Here is a 19,785-nt window from a genome sequence, read left to right on the forward strand (position 1 = left end):
CAAAGTAAATTTACGATAGTACATAAATGTCACCATATACATCCCTGAGATTCATTTTCTTGTGGGCATACTCAATAAATCTCTAGAATAATAACCGTAACATTTGCACAAGTTGTCGTCTGTCCGTCCTGTCAGGTGCAGTCTTTCATTGATTCTATTGTGTTTCTCGTATTTACTGCGAACACTCACAAGAAAATTAGCCTTAGGGTTGGATATGGTGACATACATGCACTTTGATAATAAATTTATTTTGAACTTTGAAAATTATCTTTCCTGCAATACGAAAACCAGAACTGCACAGAATATTCCGTGTGCAGCCTTGTTAACGTTTTGTACAATTGTAACCCCAAGTTCCAACTCATGCACTCCTGAATGAGGAAGGCAAGCAAACCATATGCCCTCCTCTCCACCCTGTCTACCTGTGTGGCCACATTTTAGGAAACTTTGTACTTGTACCTCAAGGTGCCTGTTACCCCCCTCGCCAGGGCTCTTTCATGCACTGTGTACCCCCGCCTCTGGTTTAACTGACCGAAAACACTTTGCACTTAGAACAGCACAGCCCTCTGGCCCGCAATGTTGTGTCAACCTTTTAACCTTCTCTACACTTTCAATGTAACATTTTCCTCCCCATAACCCTCCATTTTATTATCATCCAAATAAGTTTCTAAAACGTCCCTAGTGTATCTACCTCTACCATCACCCCTGGCAGGGTGTTCCACCTTTCACACCCCCCGCAGTTTCTTTCAATCACCTTTAAATTCTGCCCCCTTATATTAGCTATTTCCTCCTGATCAATGTCTCTAATCATCGTGTATGCCTTAATCGTCACCTCTCATTCTCCTTTGCTCTACAGAGAAAAGCCATAGGGCACTCAACCTATCCTCATGGCACATTTGTCCCATCTGCCATTCTCTTGCTCAGTTTTTCATCTAGACCAGGGGTTCCCAACCTTTCTTACCATTGACTGAGGGTCCATGGAGCCCAGGTTAGGAACCGCTGATCTAGACCCTGTAACTGCAAACAACTTTCTTCATGGCTGACCACATACCAATTTTAGTGTCATCTGCAAGCTTACTAAGCATGCCAATCGCCTTCTAAATTATGAATATATGTGACAACAACAGGCGCCCCACACAAATCCTGGCTACACACCTCCAACCCTTCACCATCACTTCTGACAAAGGCAAACTCACTTTCTCCTAAAGACAATGCCTCAAAAGGCAGCGTCCATCAAAAAGGGCCTCCCGCTCCCACATCACCCAGGACATTCCTTCTTCTCATTGCAACCATCAAGGCGGTGATGAAGCAGCCTGAAGACACATAGCCAACATTTTAGGAACAGCACCAGATTTCAGAATGGACAAAGAACCCACATACACCACCTCACTATGTTCTTTTTGTTCTCTCTCTTTGCACTGCTTATACTACCTAATATATATATTCTTCATTATCACAGGACGTTGTGAGGACCCGAGTTACAGGGACAAGTTCAACTAGTTAGGACTTTATTCACTGGAGTGTAGGAGAATGAAGAGAGATTTGATAGTGGTATACACAATTATGAGCGGTACAGATAGCGTAGATGCAAGCAGGCTTTTTCCACTGAGGTTGGCTGAGACTGGAACTGCAAACCAAGGGTCAAAGTTCTAAAACTCTAAATGGAACATGAGGGGCAACTTCTTCATTCAGAGGGTGGCGAGTGTGGAACGAGCTGCCAGTGGAAGTGGTAGATGTGGATTTGATTGTGACAGTCAAGAGAAATTTGGACAGGTACATAGATGGTAGGGGTCTGGAGGGCCAAGGTCTGGGTGCAGGTTGATGGAACAAGGCAAAATAATAGTTTGGCACGGACTAGATGTGCTGAAGGACCTGTTTCTGTGCTATTGTTTTCATCTTTAACTTTGCAAATGCTGCTAAACCGTGCCTTTCAGAATCCCGACCACCACTGACATTAGGCTTACCAGCCTGTAGTTTTCTGACTTAATCTTTGAAGCCCTTCTTAAACAAAGGAAAACCAATCCAGAGGTACACCTGAGGACATCCGCTTTAAACGTTGTGTAGACATTTTAAAACAGAACGTGGTGTGAACACAATTGGAGTGTTACCGAGCTGTCCAAAGGTTATGAAAGGTTTGAAGAGATTTGTCTTGGAAAGGGTCTGTGAGCAATTAAATGGGGGCACCTCAAGTCTGCGGCCAGCTAAGAGGAGCAGGTACTCACTCCGGCCAGTGACTTCTGGATATTCTCCCTGGCTCTGGCAATGTCCCGAAGGATGTTACTCGCTCCGTTCTCCTAGGTAGTGGAGAAAGAATTTGGTCAAACGCGTGATCTCCAGTCAAATGACAGCAACAATACAGTCTGAGGGTTTGATTGAATGATCACAAGGGGAAGTGGCCTGTAGACCGATGGGCCCAGGACCTCGTGTGAACCATACAGCAGAGATTTCTCTGTGGCAGAACGTTCAGGGAACTCTGCTGTTTACAGTCCCAAGCCTGGATGCGAAAGGAGGGTCGGGCATGGGACCAGCAACCCCATCCTATAAAAACCCAGAGATACAGAAACACCAACAGAAGCTCCAAAGACCTCATCCCTGGGAGAAGAAAGATACACCAAGACAACAGGCTACACTAGACACAATGTAAAAGACTGGTCCAGGTCAGAGGACTCTGGTGAGCTACTGTCAGCATCCTATGTCCAAGTCGGGGTGATGAGCTTAAGTAAGAGTGCCCGGAGAGCCTCTGGCCGCTCATGGCTGGCCCTCATGGACCTCAGAAAACAGTCATGGAAAGCTGAACTGCAAAATAAAAGAACAACGTCACCCTCTCCTCCCTGCAACGGAAGCAGCAAGCAGGCACCAGACCCGCTGGGCTAGTAGGAAAACACCAGCCCTGAGGTAACCAAGGTATAATTGAGCCAAACGCACAAAATGCTGGAACTCAGCAGGTCGGGCAGCCTCCACGGAAGGGAATAAACAGTCGACATATCGTGCCGCATCCCTTCATCAGGACTAAAAAAGGGGGAAGAAGCCACAGTAAGAAGGTGGGGGTGGTGGAGCAGGATGAGTACAAGCTGGAAGGTGATAGGTGAAACCGTGTGAAGGGGGAGATAGGCGGGTAGGAAGGGGGAAGAGGAAATTAAATGAAAAGCTGGGAGGTGATAGTTGGAAGAGGTAAAATGCTGAAGTTGGAATCTGATAAGACAGGAGCGTGGACCATGGGAAGGGCAGATGTGAAGGCCAGGGATAAGAGTGGAGTCAGGTGGAATTACTGGACATTAAAGAAATCAACATTCACGCATCAGGTAGAAGGTTGAGGGGGGACTTGACAGAGATATTTAAAATTATAAGGGGGGATAGATAGAGTTGACGTGGATAGGCTTTTTCCATTGAGAGTAGGGGAGATTTAAACAAGAGGACATGAGTTGAGAGTTGGGGGCAAAAGTTTAGGGGTAACACGAGGGGGAACTTCTTTACTCAGAGAGTGGTAGCTGTGTGGTACGAGCTTCCAGTAGAAGTGGTAGAGGCAGGTTTGATATTGTCATTTAAAGTAAAATTGGATAGGTATATGGACAGGAAAGGAATGGAGGGTTATGGGCTGAGTGCAGGTCGGTGGGACTAGGTGAGAGTAAGTGTTCGGCACGGACTAGAAGGGCCGAGATGGTCTGTTTCTGTGCTGTAATTGTTATATGGTTACCCAGACAGAATACGAGATGTTATTCCTAAAACCTGAGAGTGGCTTCATCCTGGTAGAAGAGCAGGCCATGGAATGACATGTTGGAATGGGAATGGGAAGTAGAATTAAAATGGGTGACCACCAAGAAATCGCACCTATTGCGGTAGAGGGAGCGTAGCTACTTGAAGAAGCTGCCTCCCAATCTGCGTCGGGTACACTTGATCAGACCAAACAACGTCTCCTTAACAAGACAAAGTCAGGAGTAATACATGCAGGTAGTTGTTAGGTAGCTTGTTCAGTGCCAGTAAACCAATACCACTTGGGAAGGAGCTGGCTGTGTTAAAACTACCAGCAGGACTTTCTAGTCTGACTGTGGCACAGTGTAGCGGTTTGCCTAACACTATTACAGTGCGAGCAAAACGTGGGTTCAATTCTCGCCGCTGTCTGTAAGGAGTTTGTCCGTGCTCCCTGTGACCGCGTGTTTGCTCCAGAGGCTCTGGTTTCCTCCCACATTGTGAAGATGTACAGGTCATGAGGTTGACTGGCAGAGGAGGCTGTGGATAGACATGTCAAATTGGGAATGGGTGGCCACCAGGAAATAATGCCTTTGTGACAGACAGAGTGAAGATGCTCAACGATGCAGTCCCCTGGTCTGTATTGGGTGTCACGGCATAATAAAAAAAAATTAAACTTTTGGCACAAATTAACAGCAGAACGTTGCCTGGGAAACTACACTGCTCCATTTCTGGCAGTTCAATCGTCACCAACTTTCTCATCCCAAGCAGAGAAGCCAAACTTCGGTGTACAGAAGGGTATACGGGGTCTAGAAACCCCAAGATCTCCCTCTTCTCCAAGCTGCTCTGTTGACCCTCACCTGTCCTAATACCTTGTGCACATGTGCCCGAGCTCTGATGAAAGATCAATGACCTGAAGACATTAACCTTTCCCCTCTCTGCAGATTTGAGTGTCTGCCAAAAATTTACAGCATTTTCCATTGCCTAGTGATGCCATGAAGCATAGGATATTAAATGTTCAAGAAAGCCCATGGACAGATGAAACATAGTTGAGGGACCTTGTGATTCTACAAATATGAGAAGGCATTACAAATGCCCAAAGATTGGACCAGAGGAGTTTCCAATTAAAATAACTACAGATTTTTACAAATAGCTTTTAAAAGGAAGACAGAGGGGTTTGAACAAAGAATTGTGGACTAGTTAGCATGGCATCAGCAGCAAGGAAAATGCTAGAGTCAAATTTGAAAGATTTAATAGCTGGACACTTGGAAAAGAGGTGACAGGAAGGGACTATGTCAGCACTTATTCTTGAAAGAGAAATCATGCTGGACAGATGTACTGGGAATTCGAGAGCTGTGAGGTAATGTTGCAGCTCTAAAACACTCTGGTTAGACAACATTTGGTACATTATGTTCAGTTCTGGTCACCTCAATATAGAAAGGTGGTGGAAGCTTTAGAGTGTGTGCAGAGAAGATTTACCAGGATGCTGCCTGGATTAGAGAGCATATCTTATGAGGATAGATAAAGCAAGTTAGGTCTTTTCTCTTTGGAGTGAAAGAGGATGAGAAGTGATTTTATAGAGGTGTACAAGAGGCAGATTGAGTGGACAGCCAGAGACTTACTCCCTCCACCACAGCAGAAATGGCTATTATAAGGGGGCATAAAGTTAAGGTGTCTGCAGGAAATTATTGGGGGTGGGGAGAGAGTGGAAAGGTGTCAGAGATTGGTAGGTGCACAGAACATGATGCCAGGGGTGGTGGTAGGGGCAGATATGTTAATTACAATTAAGACAACCAGACAGGCACAAAAATGGAGGGCTCTGTGGACAAGAAGGGTTAGATTGAACTTGAGAGTAGCTTAAAAAGTTGGAACATTGTGGGCTGAAGAACCTGTACGGTGCTGTACTGATCAATGTAACGAGACAGATGCTGATTTGGATTTGAGTGTGATGCAACCGGACTCTCAGAAAGCCCAGGGTCAGCCATATGAAAGATTAGGGAGAGTTACAGCACAGGGAACCGATACAGAGACTGGTTAGATGACAGGATGTCTTTCTCAGAGTGGACACATTAACTGGTGGGCTACAAGAGGATTTAGGGCTGGAACCCACCTACCTGTTCATGATTTGGGTAAGGGAATTAAATATCGATTCTCCAAGTTTGTAAGTACACAAGGTGGTGGGAGTGGGGGTATGGGAGCAGCTTTGAGGAGGATGCAGAGATTCCAGGTCGACTTGGACAGGTCAAGGGAGCGGGTCTGGATAAAGATGATGTGGATAATTGCAAAGTTATTCATTCATGGAGTAAGATATTGTTCTTAAGTCTCCAGGGAATCAAGGAATATGGGGGAAAAGCTGGAGGGTAATAAACATGAATGACCAGCAACCATCATATTAAAAGCCAGAACAGAGATGAAGGGCCAAATGGGCTACTCTGCTCTTACTGTCAACGGTAAAACAGTGAAAGGGTATACAGACATCTTGCATTTACTTAGCTCTTTGTGAATGAGAAATCGGTAACTAGGAAGATTGATATTACTTTTCCTGTTCACCTCTTCCCTCACACACACAGACTGGGGCATCATACTGTACCTGCACAGCTGGGGAATCCCGTGCCGTATTTTCTACTGGGGTATTGGTAGGGACCGATCCATGCAGATGCTGGTAGTACTGCACCTCTGCGTCATCATACTTGTATTTGTCAAACCAGATATTCTCGTTAGTTAAAAAGTTAACCGCCATGGTCCTAGAAGGTGGAAAAGGCAGTGAAAGGCACAGTAAAACTCTGTTCAAAGCAGAGATAAAAGTTCATCACATCTACACAGACGAAGTGTTACTGGCAAACCAATATCTTGGCTCAGTACGGGATAGAGAACTGGAGCTACAACTTTGTATGGTCCCACTGTAACAGACATACATACTCTGTGCTTTAATCCTTTACTACTAAACATGTTTTAATCATTACACAAACATCATTAAATGGCACACCAACTTACTTTACTACAGTCAATTAGCTGACCGCACGTTTAACCTTCCACAATGAAGATGCAAATCAGCAGGACGTTCTTCATTCAACACCATTATCCCCTCAAAACTCATCACGAAGCTCCAAGACCTGGGTCTCAATACCTCCCTGTACAACTGGATCAATTCAGAGTTCACAACTCCAAATTGATTCCACAACTCTCAATGAATTTTTACAAACCATGCTCTCAGTAATTTTTTTATTTGCACAATTTGTCTTCTTTCGCACATTGGTTAGTTGTCAGTCTTTTATGTATAGCCTTTCATCAAAACTACTATATTTATTTTCCTGAAAATGTCTGCAAGAAAATGAATCTTATAGTAGTATATGGTAACATATGTGTTTTGATAATAGATTTACTTTGACCTTTCCACTCCCCAACTCTCAAACCTCACATTAAATCCGCTTTCCTCCCACATTCCCAAGATGCACAGGTTAGTAGCTTAATTGGTCACAAGGGTGTAACTTGGTGACACCACCTTGTTGAGCCGGACGGACTTCTTACCATGTTGTATTTCTAAACAAAAATAAATTGTGGTTCCCCAGGTCCAGCCACCTATCACTACTAAAGAGGCTTCGCACCATTAAAAATCACATCTTTAATGCGGTCTCAATGATGATCTGTGCAGCTAGTTCTACAAAATAATCACAGTCTCAACACAATGCAAATTTGCTGATAAGTAGCTTGGCTGGAAAAAAGGTTCAGCAGACTGGGGGCAGTCCACAAGTTCTGACATGCTTTCCGGCACCAACACAGCAAGTTCCACAACTTACTAACCCTAATTCCACGTCTTTGGAATGTGGGAGGAAACCCAGTCACAGGGAGAACATACAAACTTCTTATAGACAGTGGCAGGAATTGAACCACTACAGCTATCGAGCTTTATGCTATTGTGCCAGCCCAGACCACAGGAATGGAAATAAATTTAACACACAAAAGTGATGTAACCCCACCCAGTGCTAATTGCAAAGTGGCCCAAGGTTCCCAGACCCTTTAAAACTGCCTGTGGATCACAGTCCAATTAGTCTCACTAGCAATGTACTTCTCCTCCCACCCCCCAATTCATTGACACATTGGAGTACCGTGAGTGGCTTTAGACCCATATCTAAGAAAGGATGTGCTGGCATTGGAGAGTGTCCTTGGAAGGAAAAGTTTTATGCATGACAAGTGTTTAATGGCTGTACTCACTGACAATCAGATCAGAAGAATGAGGCAGGAATCTTTGAAACTAGTAAATATTGAAAGGCCTATATCAGGTGCTCCCATCCTGGGGTCCATGGACACCTTGCTTAATGGCATTGATCCATGGCATAAAACAAAACTTGGGAACCCCTACCCTAGATGGACTGGATGTAGAGATGATGTTCCGAATAGTAGACCAGTCTGTGACCTTAGGGAAGAGCCTCAGAATACAAGTATGCTCCTTTAGAACTGGGACAAGGAAAAATTTCTTCAGTCAAAGGGTGGTGAATCTGAGATATTCATTACCACAGGCAGCTGTGGAGGCTAAGTCATTGGGTATATTTAAAGCAAAAGTCGATAGGTTATTGATTAGTAAGTGCATCAAAGGTTAGAGGGAGAAGGCAGGAGAATGGGGTTGAGAGGGATAATAAATAACTGAATGGCAGAGCAGACTCGATAGAATTCTGCTCCGAGGTCTCACGGCCGTTCCAAATCAAGAGTAAATCAAAAAACAGGTGAATATCACATCAGTTGTCTGGATGACCCTGGTTCACCTTCTGGAAAGCTTTCAAGACTTCCTGACGACCGAACTCATCACTGGCCTCTACAACTGACCCAAAATTGCAAGGTCAGTGCATCAGACAGCACCAGGTAAAACACAAAGGAATTCAGATCACTTTGGCTGATGGAGGAGGCATGGTAACAAAGACTAATGTTTTACAATGCCAGCGACTTGGAAGATCAAAGTTCAATTCCCGCCGCTGTCTGTAAGGGTTTGTATGTTCTTTGCAGTGTGGGTTCGTTGGGGGCCAGAAGGGCCCGTTACAGTGCTGTATCTTTAAAAGACTTTCACCCTTCCCACTCTCTCCAGTTTACTGACATCTTTCCTATAGCAGGGTGATCAGAACTCTATGCCTTACCAATGTCCTGTACTACTGTACTCAATACCCTGACGAAGGCCAGAGTGCCAAACCACCCTGACTACCAAGGTCAGCACTTTTTAGGAAGTATGCGCTTGCACCCTTAGGATTAGTAAGTTGTCGGCATGCTACGCTGGCGCCAGAAGCATGGCTACAACTTACCTGTGGGTTGTCCACAGCACTTGTATTTATTTATAGAAGCAGAGCAGACCCTTCCAGCCCACTGAGCCACACCACCCAGCAACCCACCTATTTAACACTAGCCGAATCACAAAACCATTTACAACAACCAATTAACCTACTAACTGGTATGTCTTTGTACTGTGTGAGGAAACCGGAGCACCCAGAGGAACCCCACGTGCTCACAGGAAGGAATACATCAAGTTGCTTACACAGGACGTCAGAATTGAAACTCTTCTGAGCTGTAACAGCATCACACTAACTGCCACTCTACCATGGCACCCAACAATCAACCAATGCATTTCAAAGTAGATGTGGCAAATAAAACTAATCTTTTATCGTCTTGTCTTTTAATGGTGGCACTGGCATGTGACAGGCAACCATTTGATGTCGCTCAGGTAACATCTCCTTCCTCCCACTTCAAGGGGAGAGCGAGACATTGTGCCAATTTACTAGGGGCCCAATAAAGGATGCTAAGTGCTTTGGGGAAGCTTCCAGGAGGGGGAAGAGACAGCAATACATTTAAGGGGGCTTCAAATTAAAGTGTATTAAATACAACTGAGGCCTACTTATCCTGGAGCCATGGAGAACGAGGTGCAGAGGGAGGCCTCTCAGCTGGAGCAGCTTGTGGAGTGGCAGGTGCCACCTCCCGGCTCTTGCTGGGCATTCCGCGGATTCCACACAGGTGATAACACAGCTCAGCAGCATCATAGGCGGGTTTACTGAACCAAACCGGCTCGTTGTCTTGGTGAATGAGGTGCTGATGGACTGCAGCTGGTGATAAGGCCACTACAGGTGATGGATGGGACTCTGCTGGGTGAGGCGGGCATGGGTGGCGGGCCCTGGGGCAACACTGGCCTGGAGGTCGTCCATTTCTCTCTGATGCTCGTTCCTGGCACAGGGCCTCTTGGTAGAGCCGTTCAGCATCATCGTACAGCGGCTTTTCCAGCCACACCCCCGGCAACGGTAGGCACCAGGGGGTCTCGTGAGGGATCCCGCTCACCCGGGAGCCGGGGGTGAGTGGGGTGCCCGGTGTGGCACTGATGTACCCCTCATCCGGGGTGGCCCGTGGTGCCAGGATCACACGCGAGCCGAGGATCGGCAGGGAGCGCGGCACGCTGGGCACCTGCAACCGCTCGACAAACAGCCGCTCCGCCGTGTCGAAGGTGTCCTTGTTGACCCAGACCCCGCCGACAAGGTGGTGACAGGCCACTGCGGGGCGGCTGGTGGCGGACGACTTCCCACGGTCACTCTTTGCCTCACTTGGTGCGCGCAGTTCAGCCCCATCGAGTCCCTCCGTGGGCACCGGCTTCACCCACGGGCAGCCCTTCCCCCGCCTCCTATCACCCATCTCCTCCGTCGGCGGGCGGATCTCGGGTGCCGACAACCTGCCCCAAACCTCCCAGAACAGCCGCTCCGCCTCATCGAACTTCCACTTGTCCGTCCAGATGGTCTCCAGCAGGAAGGGATGATGCTTCACGGTCCCCATCCTCAGAGCGCAGCACAACACAGGGAAGAAAGCTGAGAGTAAGCACAGCAAACTGACAGAGTACTGAGCATGCAGTCCCCGGGCAACAGTGAGGGAGGATGACAGAGGTGTACGGGACGCCATGTGGATGCTACCCGGGTTAGGACGACAGGCTGAGCAAATTAGGGCTTTTCTCTTTGGAGTGGAGGAGGATGAGAGGTGTACAAGGCATAGATAAGAGTGGATATGGGTAATATGAGGAGGCATAATTTTTAGGTGATGGGAGGGTAGTATGGGGGGGGGGGTGAATGTCAGATGTTTTTTTTAAAAACAGATTGGTAGGTGTGTGGAATGCCCTGCCAGAAGTGGTAGCAGAGGCAGATATATTAGGAACGGATTTAGGCAGGAGCAGTGCCAGTCTACAGGAACCCATGTCACTGATGTCACTATACCTTGCCAATTTTAACTCAGCCCTATTCTCACACAAACACTTGCAATGCAATTAGTGGAGAGTGACATTTAAGCTGTTAGGTTCACAGCTGGATATGCCGGGAATGGAGGAACATGAATGGTGGATGGCTCTGGGCTTCCACTCGTCTACTCAACGGGTTTAGAATGGGGGCGGGGAGTCTCATTGAAACTTATCAATAATTGAAAGGCCTACAGAGTGGATGTAGAGAGGATGTTTCTTATAGTGGTAGAGTCTAAGGTCAGAGGGCTGTCCATTTAGAACAGAGATGAAGAGGAATTTCTTCGACAACAGATGGTGAATCTGCGGAATTTACTGCCGCAGATGACCATGAAGGCCAAGCCACTGGGTATATTTAAAGCAGAGATTGGCAAGTTCTTGATTAGGAAGGATGTCAAAGGTTTTGGGGAGAAGGTAGAAGACTGGGATTGACAAGGATGATAAATCAGCCATGATGGAGTGGCAGAGCTGACTTGATGGGCTGAATAGTCTAATCCTGCTTTTTTTTTGTACAGGTAGATGAGATTTTGTTTAATTTAGCACTGTGTTTGATGTGGACGTTGTGTGACAAAGAGTACATTCCTTTGCTACTCCTATGTAATAGTTCCTTTTGCTGAAGAGCCTACTCAAAGGGAACAAGGTAGGAGAGCTTCCAGGGTGATGGTGGGTACATTCTAAGGATGAATGGTGAAGGAGCAAAGAATGGACAGGATTTGAGGTGATTAGGTAAGAAAGGAGATGGGGCAAGTGTTGAATGGGAGGTCAAAATGGGGGCAAAGCAAGCAGGGATGGTGTGGGGGGTAGTGTCTGCTCATGATGTATGAAAGGACAAAGTTTGTATGGAGAGTAGTTGTTTCACAGCCCAGTGTTATTGACTGAACACACAAAACACCTTATAGATAAAAAACCATGCCAATTACAGTGCCAAGCTCTAACTAAGAACACTGGACAGGCAAAATTAATCGTGGCTTTACCTGGGTAGGGCACGATATTTATCACCAGTGGGCAGGATATTTAACATCAATGCAGTCCTGCCAAACAGCAGTAAAAGAAGCCGGCACTGGAGGACCTGTAGTGTCCAAAGTAATAGCTGAGTACAGTACAAACTATAGCAATAAGCTCCCACACATCTGTAGCATCACAAACACCCTAGAGAAAGATCCAGAAAGGTGGAAACAAAACAGTGGTTTGACAGGTACTCACCTTCTTATCCTACAAACGACAGCAGAAGGATAAAGAGAGAAGAGAATTATGTGTGTTAGTAGCACAATTCAAATGTAAAGCTTTATTGTTAACGAACTGCGCTGAAAAATCACAATCCAGCCTCTGGAGGTGGGGGAGCTGACAGACAAGACAGCAGTTAATGGACACATACAGGCCAAGTGGAGATTACAATCGAGAAACCTTTCTCCTCTCCGTTCATCTACTCAGCTGGGTACAAAAATGGGAGACAGCAAAATTGCTCTCTGTGGCGGATTTCCCAAGGTACGGATTATGTGGAATGGCATCATGGTGTTGACACAGCATAGAAATTAATTTGTCTATTCCTTTGCTGAGGTCAAGCATCTCCCTCTCTCATTTGCAGTAGAATTCATTAATGATTTTATGAAAGTTCTCATCCCAAAATGGCGACTGTTTATTCCCCTCCAGAGAAACCTCCTGACCTGTTGAGTTCCTCCCACATTTTGCATGTGTTGCTCTGGATTTCCAACATCTGCAGAATCTTTTGTGCTTATTTAAAAACCAATAGCTGTGGTTGACCAGACCCCAGTTCTTGATAGCACTAACAATTTATCCTGGTACCAAACAAAGGAATGATTATCTGCTGATGATACACACTGATCTCAGCTATGTTCCAAAGCATTCATTGAGATCAGCAGCCATTTAGATGTGATTATCACACAGCCAGGCAGTACCAGCTCCAGCGATGACACGCCACCCCTTCTGATCTCAGCCAAACCTCCCCACACATTACACTAGGGCCACACGAAACCAGCTAGAATCCACAAATCAGCACCACAGGGAGCACCGCTCTCCTTCCTGCCATCCGGTAAAAGGTACCGAAGCATTCGGGCTCTCACAACCAGCCTGTGCAACAGTTTCTTCCCCCAAGCCGTCAGACTGCTCAATATCCAGAGTCTAGACCAGGGGTGTCAAACTCATTTTAGGTCACGGGCCGGATTGAGCAAAATGCAGCTTCATGTGGGCCGGATCAGTCGGACGCGTGCGAACGCAGCTTTCGTTGCCTCCGTTTTTTCAGCCTGCTCTCATGTGTCTCAGTCTCTGCTATAACTACAAAGTGTTTCACTTTACAAATTCCGTTTCTTATGAAGAAGACTGCCGAGCAAGACTGCCGAATAAACACTAAAAACCCTGAAAACCTGGTACCTGAATAAACTCAGCATTAGCCATATCATACGCCATAGGCGCTTTGATTACTGGGGCCAGCTTTAATAGTAATTAGATATTATCTCGCGGGCCAAAGATAATTCCACCGCGGGCCGGATTTGGCCCGCGGGCCTTGAGTTTGACATATATGGTCTAGACTGACATCTACATCATTATACTGTAATTTGTCCTCCACTGTCTTCTTTATTACCTATTTATTAATCAATTATTGTATTGTGTACTTATGTAGTCCTGTGTAGGTCTGTAGTCTCGCGTAGTTTTTGTGTTGTTTTATGTAGTCTAGTGTAGCCTTGAGTTGTCTCACATAGTCTAGTGTAGTTTTGTGTTGTTTCATGTGACATCAGGGTCCTGGAGGAATGTTGTTTTGTTTTTACTGTGTACTGTACCAGCAGTTTATGGCCGAAATGACAATAAAAAGCGACTTGACTTGAGATTAACTATTTGCATCACCATCTGGAATGGAGGGAAAACTGCACTGGATCAGAAAAAGCTGCAGAAAGTTACCAACTCAGCCACAGGCCCAACAGAAGCACTAGCTTCCCCAGTATTGACAACATCTTCAAATGGCAATGTCTCAAAAAAAGGTGGCATCCATTATTAAGGGCCCCCATTACCCAGGTCTGCCCTCTTTGGACACTACCTCATTAAAAAAAACACAGTATTTCTGTTTTTGCACTTTTTAAAATCTATTCAATATATGCAATTGATTTACTTTTTTTTCTGTGCTATATTACGTATTGCATTGAATTGCTGCTGCTGAATTGACAAATTTCATGTCACATGCTGGTGATAATAAACCTGATTCTTCTCATTGTTACCGCTGAGGAGGTGGTACAGAAGCCTGAAAACACACACTCAATGATTCAGGAACAGCTTCTTCCCCTACACCATCAGATTTCTGAACAATGAACCCATTACTATTTACAGTCCTGCCAAAGGGTCTCGGCCCGAAATGGCGACTGTACTCTTTTCCATCAATGCTGCCTGGCCTGCTGAGCTCCTCCAGCATTTTGTGTGTGTTGCTCACCATTTTTGCACTACTTTAATTTTTTTAAATCAGGGTCTACGATCACCCTCATCATAATCACACACACACACACCTATTGCAATACACTGCTGCTGCATAACAAACTTCACAACATGTGCCAGTGGTATTAAAGCTTATTGCAATCGCGAGTAGAAAACTGTTCCTATAATCATGCAGATATAAAGAACTCCCAGATTGCTCCACCGTGCCTTCACTATCGCAAATTAACAATCTCAGTAAATGGCAAACGCCCTCTTCACCACTCCACTCCTGTCACTGGGGCTATGCAGATTGTAAACTGGTCTCTCTGCAATTTTATTTCCTCTAATTCTTCAACCAATGACTTAAATCTCTATCTCCACGTATGCTATCACTGCTTAAGGAAACAGGTCCTTCCTAATCCCTTCACAAACATGAGAAAATCTGCCAGTCCCAATGAAGGGCCTCAGCCCAAAACGTTGACTGTGCACTCTTTTCCATAGATGTTGCCTGGCCTGCTGAGTTCCTCCAGTGTTTTGTGTGTTGTTCCCTAAGCCCTATAGTTTTATACAGCTCAATTCATTCTCTCCTCAACCTCCTCTATTCCAAGGCAACACTTGCTTATCCACACAAACATCAGGAAATCTGCAGATGCTGGAAATTCAAGCAACACACACAAAATGCTGGTGGAACACAGCAGGCCAGGCAGCATCTATAGGGAGAAGTACAGTCAACATTTCGAGCCGAGACACTTCGTCAGGACTGATTGCTTATTCAATCTCTTCTTGTTAACAACTTTCCAACACTGGCAATACATACACTCCCCTTCATAACCTCAACAATTTAAGTGATGCTGTGACCAAAACCGTGTGCAGTATTTGCAGAGGTCAATCTCCACCGCCTGCCCCTCCAGGTAACTCTTCTCCAGCCACTCCTATAACCAACCTCACTCCTTCCAAGCAACGTTCTCTTTCAACCACCCCATACCCTTTGATCCTTGGGTCACCCTTCCCTTCAATTCACCACCCTCTCTCCTCCAGCCAACCCCCTTTGGGCACCATTTCCTTCAAAGCCTTTTTATCAATATTCGAGTAACCCTCCAATTGCCCTCAACCCTTCAAACACCCAACCTCCACAATCACTCCCCTGAGTACCTTCCCCAACACCGTCTATATCCTTTACCCCGCCTCAACTCCATATCCCCTTTCTCCACCCCAGCCTCCCCGACACCCTCCAGTTCCTCTCCTCCTCCCACGTCCCAACCAACCATTCTCTCCCCCCTCGAACCCACCCCATCACTTACCTTCTCAGATCCTCTACTTCTCCCTCTCACACCCTCCTCTCCAGATCCCGTTCTCCCCCTCTCCCACCCTCCGGACCCCGTTCTCACCCCTCCCCTCCCCCATCGTTTCCAGACCACGTGGCTTTCCCGGCGGTGAATGAACGGCCACCTTGCCACCCGGTGGTGCCGTTGACAATCATACTCCCTCATTTGCCCCCACCCCTCCACTCCCGGAACCTGAGCGCAGCTTCCCGTGGCGGGGCAGGGGAAGGGTACGGGTATACACCCGGCCGCACCCACCGATCACTCACACCGATTCCTGCCGCGCCGCCGCCTCAGCCCGCACCGAAAACCCAAGAGACCGCGCCTGCGCACCCTGACCCCGCCGCGCGTGCGCAGCAAGATGACCGGGAAGATGCGCATGCGTTAAATCAGCAGCCGGCACAGCGCGTATTAAAGTTTCAAGTTACATTCTCAATTTGTTACCTGCCGATTTCAGCATCGAGTCACAGTGCACATGGTGAATTTTGTGGTATCGGTACCATTAATTCTGAAGTAATGCTGGATGCGCCCGGCTGGCCAGCTGGACGGAAATTAAAGTTGCAAGGGGAAGCAATTACTGTACTTAGTCTGCAAACAATTGATACTAGAGCGTACAATCATCACAGTGAGATTTATTTCTGCGCTTCGTGCTCCCTGGAGTACAAATCGAAGTAAATATAATACAAATTTTAATTATAAATCATAATTAGAAAATAGAAAAGGGAAAGTAAGGTAGTGCAAGTCAGGTCCGGATATTTGGAAGGTACGGCCCAGAGCCGGGTCAGGATCTGTTCAGCAGTCTTATCACAGTTGGAAAGAAGCTATTCCCAAATCTGGTCGTACGAATCTTCAAGCTCCTGAACCTTCTCCCGGAGGGAAGTGGGACAAGAAGTGTACTGGATGGGTGGGTCGTGTCCTTGATTATCCTGGCAGCACTGCTCCGACAGCGTGTGGTGTAAAGTGAGTCCAAGGATGGAAGATTGGTTTGTGTGATGTGCTGGGCTAGGTTCACGATCTTCTGCAGCTTCTTCCGGTCTTGGACAGGACAACTTCCATACCAGGTTGTGATGCACCCTAGAAGAATGCTTTCTACGGTACATCTATAAAAATTAGTGAGGGTTTAGGGGACAAGCCAAATTTCTTCAGCTTTCTCAGGAAGTAAAGGCGCTGGTGGGCCTTCTTGGCAGTGGACTCTACTTGGTTAGACCAAGTCAGGTCATTTGTGATATTCACCCCAAGGAACTTAAAGCTTTTGAACTGTTCTACCTGTGCACCACCGATGTAGATGGGGTTGTGCGGTCTGCTACTCCCTCTGAAGTCAACAACCAGTTCCTTCGTCTTGCTGACATTGAGGAATAGGTTATTGTCTTCGGACCATGCCACCAGGTTCTTAATTTCCTCTCTGTACTCAGACTCATCATTACCCAAGATACGGCCTACAATTGTGGTGTCATCAGCAAACATATATTGAGTTCAATGGAAACTTGGCTACACAATCATGGGCGTACAGTGAGTACAGCAGGGGGCTGAGTACACAGCCTTGTGGGGCACCGGTGCTCAGAGTGATTGTAGAGGAGAGCTTGTTCCCTATTTTTACAGCCTGGGTCTTGTCTGTGAGGAAGTTGGAGATCCAGCTGCAGATCTGAGTGCTAAGACCCAGGTTCCGGAGCTTAGGAATCAGTTTATTTGGAATGACGGTATTAAAGGCAGAGCTGTAGTCAATGAAAAGGAGCCTTACATATGCGTCTTTATTCTCCAGGTGTTCTAAGGAGGAATGTAGTGCCAGAGAGATGGCATCTGCCATTGACCTGTTGCTCTGGTAGGTGAATTGAAAAGCATCGAGGTTGACCGGTAGGCTATGGTTGATGTGTGCCTTAACCAATCGCTTGCATAACCAATACAGTACTATTAATAAAAGCAGCGTTGGACATAGGGGAAAGCTGAAATTAATTCAAAAGAAAAATAAAAGTACTGTACATCCATCTTCACAGAGAGCAAAAGATGGTTATTAGAAATTGTTAAATTCTTAAGACGTTCAGCCCCCTACTCTAGTCCATGTATGGTTATGGCTGCGTGGCCAGTTTCTGCTCTTAATTCCATCTACGGTTTTGTAGCGGTGGGCCATATCTCAAATAACGAGTGGAGTATAGGATGAAGATAGAGAGCTTAGTGACACCTTATTCCTCAATATCTGCGAAACAAAGAGCTGGTTATTGACTTTGGGGGGGGGGGGGGGGGTGCACATGCTCCTGTCTATATCAATGGTGTTGAGTTTGAGAACTTTGGGTTTCCAGTGAGGAACATCACCAATACTGCAGTCTGTCCTGGTCCAACCATGTTCAGGGCCGGATTAACCTCGTAGCAAAAGTAGCATATGCTAAGAGACCCGCACTAAATGCTTGCGAGCTGCAGTCTGGTGAAATCGGCATCTCACCGTATTCTCACAACGATCTGGCGACGCTGTTGTTTCCATGTCGGGGGAGCTGCATGGTGTGTGTGCAGGCGTGTTGGCTCCTTGCTGCGTCGTGGTGACCCTTTGTGCTACCTCCCACGCTCCCAAGCCGCTGCGGCATGCGCTGTTACGCCGCTGGAGGCTGCGCTGCCGCGGTGAGCCTGCGACGAGGGATGTGCGACTCAACAGTTTTATGTCACCCAGTTCATGATTCCTCATTTTTTTCCTGAGTTTAGGTAGTCCGAACCAGCTCATGAACATACAAGATCGGATTAGACAGCGAGTTTCGTGTCGCTAAACGAGTCTGTTCCCACCTTGTGAAAGAAATGGAGACTGAACAAAAGTATTAGCGCACACTTCTAGAGTGAATAATTGAAGTTGTACAGTTTTTAGCAGAATGAGGCCTTTCATTTTAATGGAAATTACTTGGGGTTGTTAGAATTACTGGCCAGGTTTGACCCTTTTCTGGCAGAGCATATAAATGCTCATGCAGACAGAGGAAGGGGACATAAATCACACCTATCTAAAACAACATGTGAGGAATTCATCAGTCTGATTGGATCCAGCATACTGGATCACATTATCGGTGAAGTGAAGCAATACAAGTATTATTCTGTTTCATTGGATTCTACTCCAGATATATCTAATATGGACCAGCTGACTTTGACTGTGCGCTATGTTTTGCTGCCTGGACCAGTTTTTAATAACCATATAACAATTACAGCACAGAAACAGGCCATCTCGGCCCTTCTAGTCCGTGCCGAACACTTACTCTCACCTAATCCCACCTACCTGCACTCAGCCCATAACCCTCCATTCCTTTCCTGTCCATATACCTATCCAATTTTACTTTAAATGACAAAATCGAACCTGCCTCTACCACTTCTACTGGAAGTTCATTCCACACAGCTACCACTCTCTGAGTAAAGAAGTTCCCCCTCGTGTTACCCCTAAACTTTTGCCCCTTAACTCTCAATTTGTGTCCTCTTGTTTGAATCTCCCCTACTCTCAATGGAAAAAGCCTATCCACATCAACTCCATCTACCCCCCTCATAATTTTAAATACCTCTATCAAGTCCCCCCTCAACTTTCTACGCTCCAAAGAATAAAGACCTAACTTGTTCAACCCTTCTCTGTAACTTAGGTGCTGAAACCCAGGTAACATTCTAGTAAATCTTCTCTGTACTCTCTCTATTTTGTTGATATCTTTCCTATAATTGGTGACCAGAACTGTACACAATACTCCAAATTTGGCCTCACCAATGCCTTGTACAATTTTAACATTACATCCCAACTCCTAAACTCAATACTTTGATTTATAAAGGCCAGCATACCAAAAGCTTTCTTCACCACCCTATCCACATGAGATTCCACCTTCAGGGAACTATGCACCATTATTCCTAGATCACTCTGTTCTACTTGAAATATTTGTGAAGTTTTTGGATATGGAAGGTCATAGTGCTGAACAGCTCATACAAAGTTTACTTGACTTTTTAAAGGAAAATGACATTGATAAAAAAGACTGCTGTGGTCAAAGTTACGACAATGCCAGCAACATGAGTGGCAAGTATAGTGGCTTACAAGCACGAATTAAAGAGCTGAATGAGTTTGCGGATTACATTCCATGTTTTGCACATTCACTAAATTTGCTTGGAAGATGTGCTGCT

The 19,785-nt window shown here is 46.0% G+C and overlaps 1 protein-coding gene across 7 annotated transcripts in view; it reads right to left on the reverse strand.

Moving 5' to 3' along the window:
* eef1db (eukaryotic translation elongation factor 1 delta b (guanine nucleotide exchange protein)) overlaps nt 1-16,029 on the reverse strand; it is a 34,775-nt gene extending 18,746 nt beyond the window's left edge. For 3 of the 7 annotated variants that reach the window (XM_073055065.1, XM_073055063.1, XM_073055061.1), the window contains exons 1-4: nt 11,902-11,963; nt 9,560-10,480; nt 6,275-6,428; nt 2,220-2,291 (exon numbers count right to left, since the gene is read on the reverse strand). In XM_073055065.1, coding sequence (XP_072911166.1) covers nt 2,220-2,291; nt 6,275-6,428; nt 9,560-10,480; nt 11,902-11,948 — 1,194 coding nt within the window. In that variant the 5' untranslated portion in view covers nt 11,949-11,963. Of the gene's footprint in view, nt 1-2,219; nt 2,292-6,274; nt 6,429-9,559; nt 10,481-11,901; nt 11,964-15,924 lie in introns of those variants that run through there. The other 4 variants (XM_073055066.1, XM_073055064.1, XM_073055067.1 and 1 more) reach the window with 3 other exon arrangements.
* Between the last annotated feature and the right edge of the window lie 3,756 nt (nt 16,030-19,785).

This window comes from Hemitrygon akajei, chromosome 8, assembly GCF_048418815.1.
Source record: "Hemitrygon akajei chromosome 8, sHemAka1.3, whole genome shotgun sequence".
NCBI classification, from domain to species: Eukaryota; Metazoa; Chordata; class Chondrichthyes; order Myliobatiformes; family Dasyatidae; genus Hemitrygon; species Hemitrygon akajei.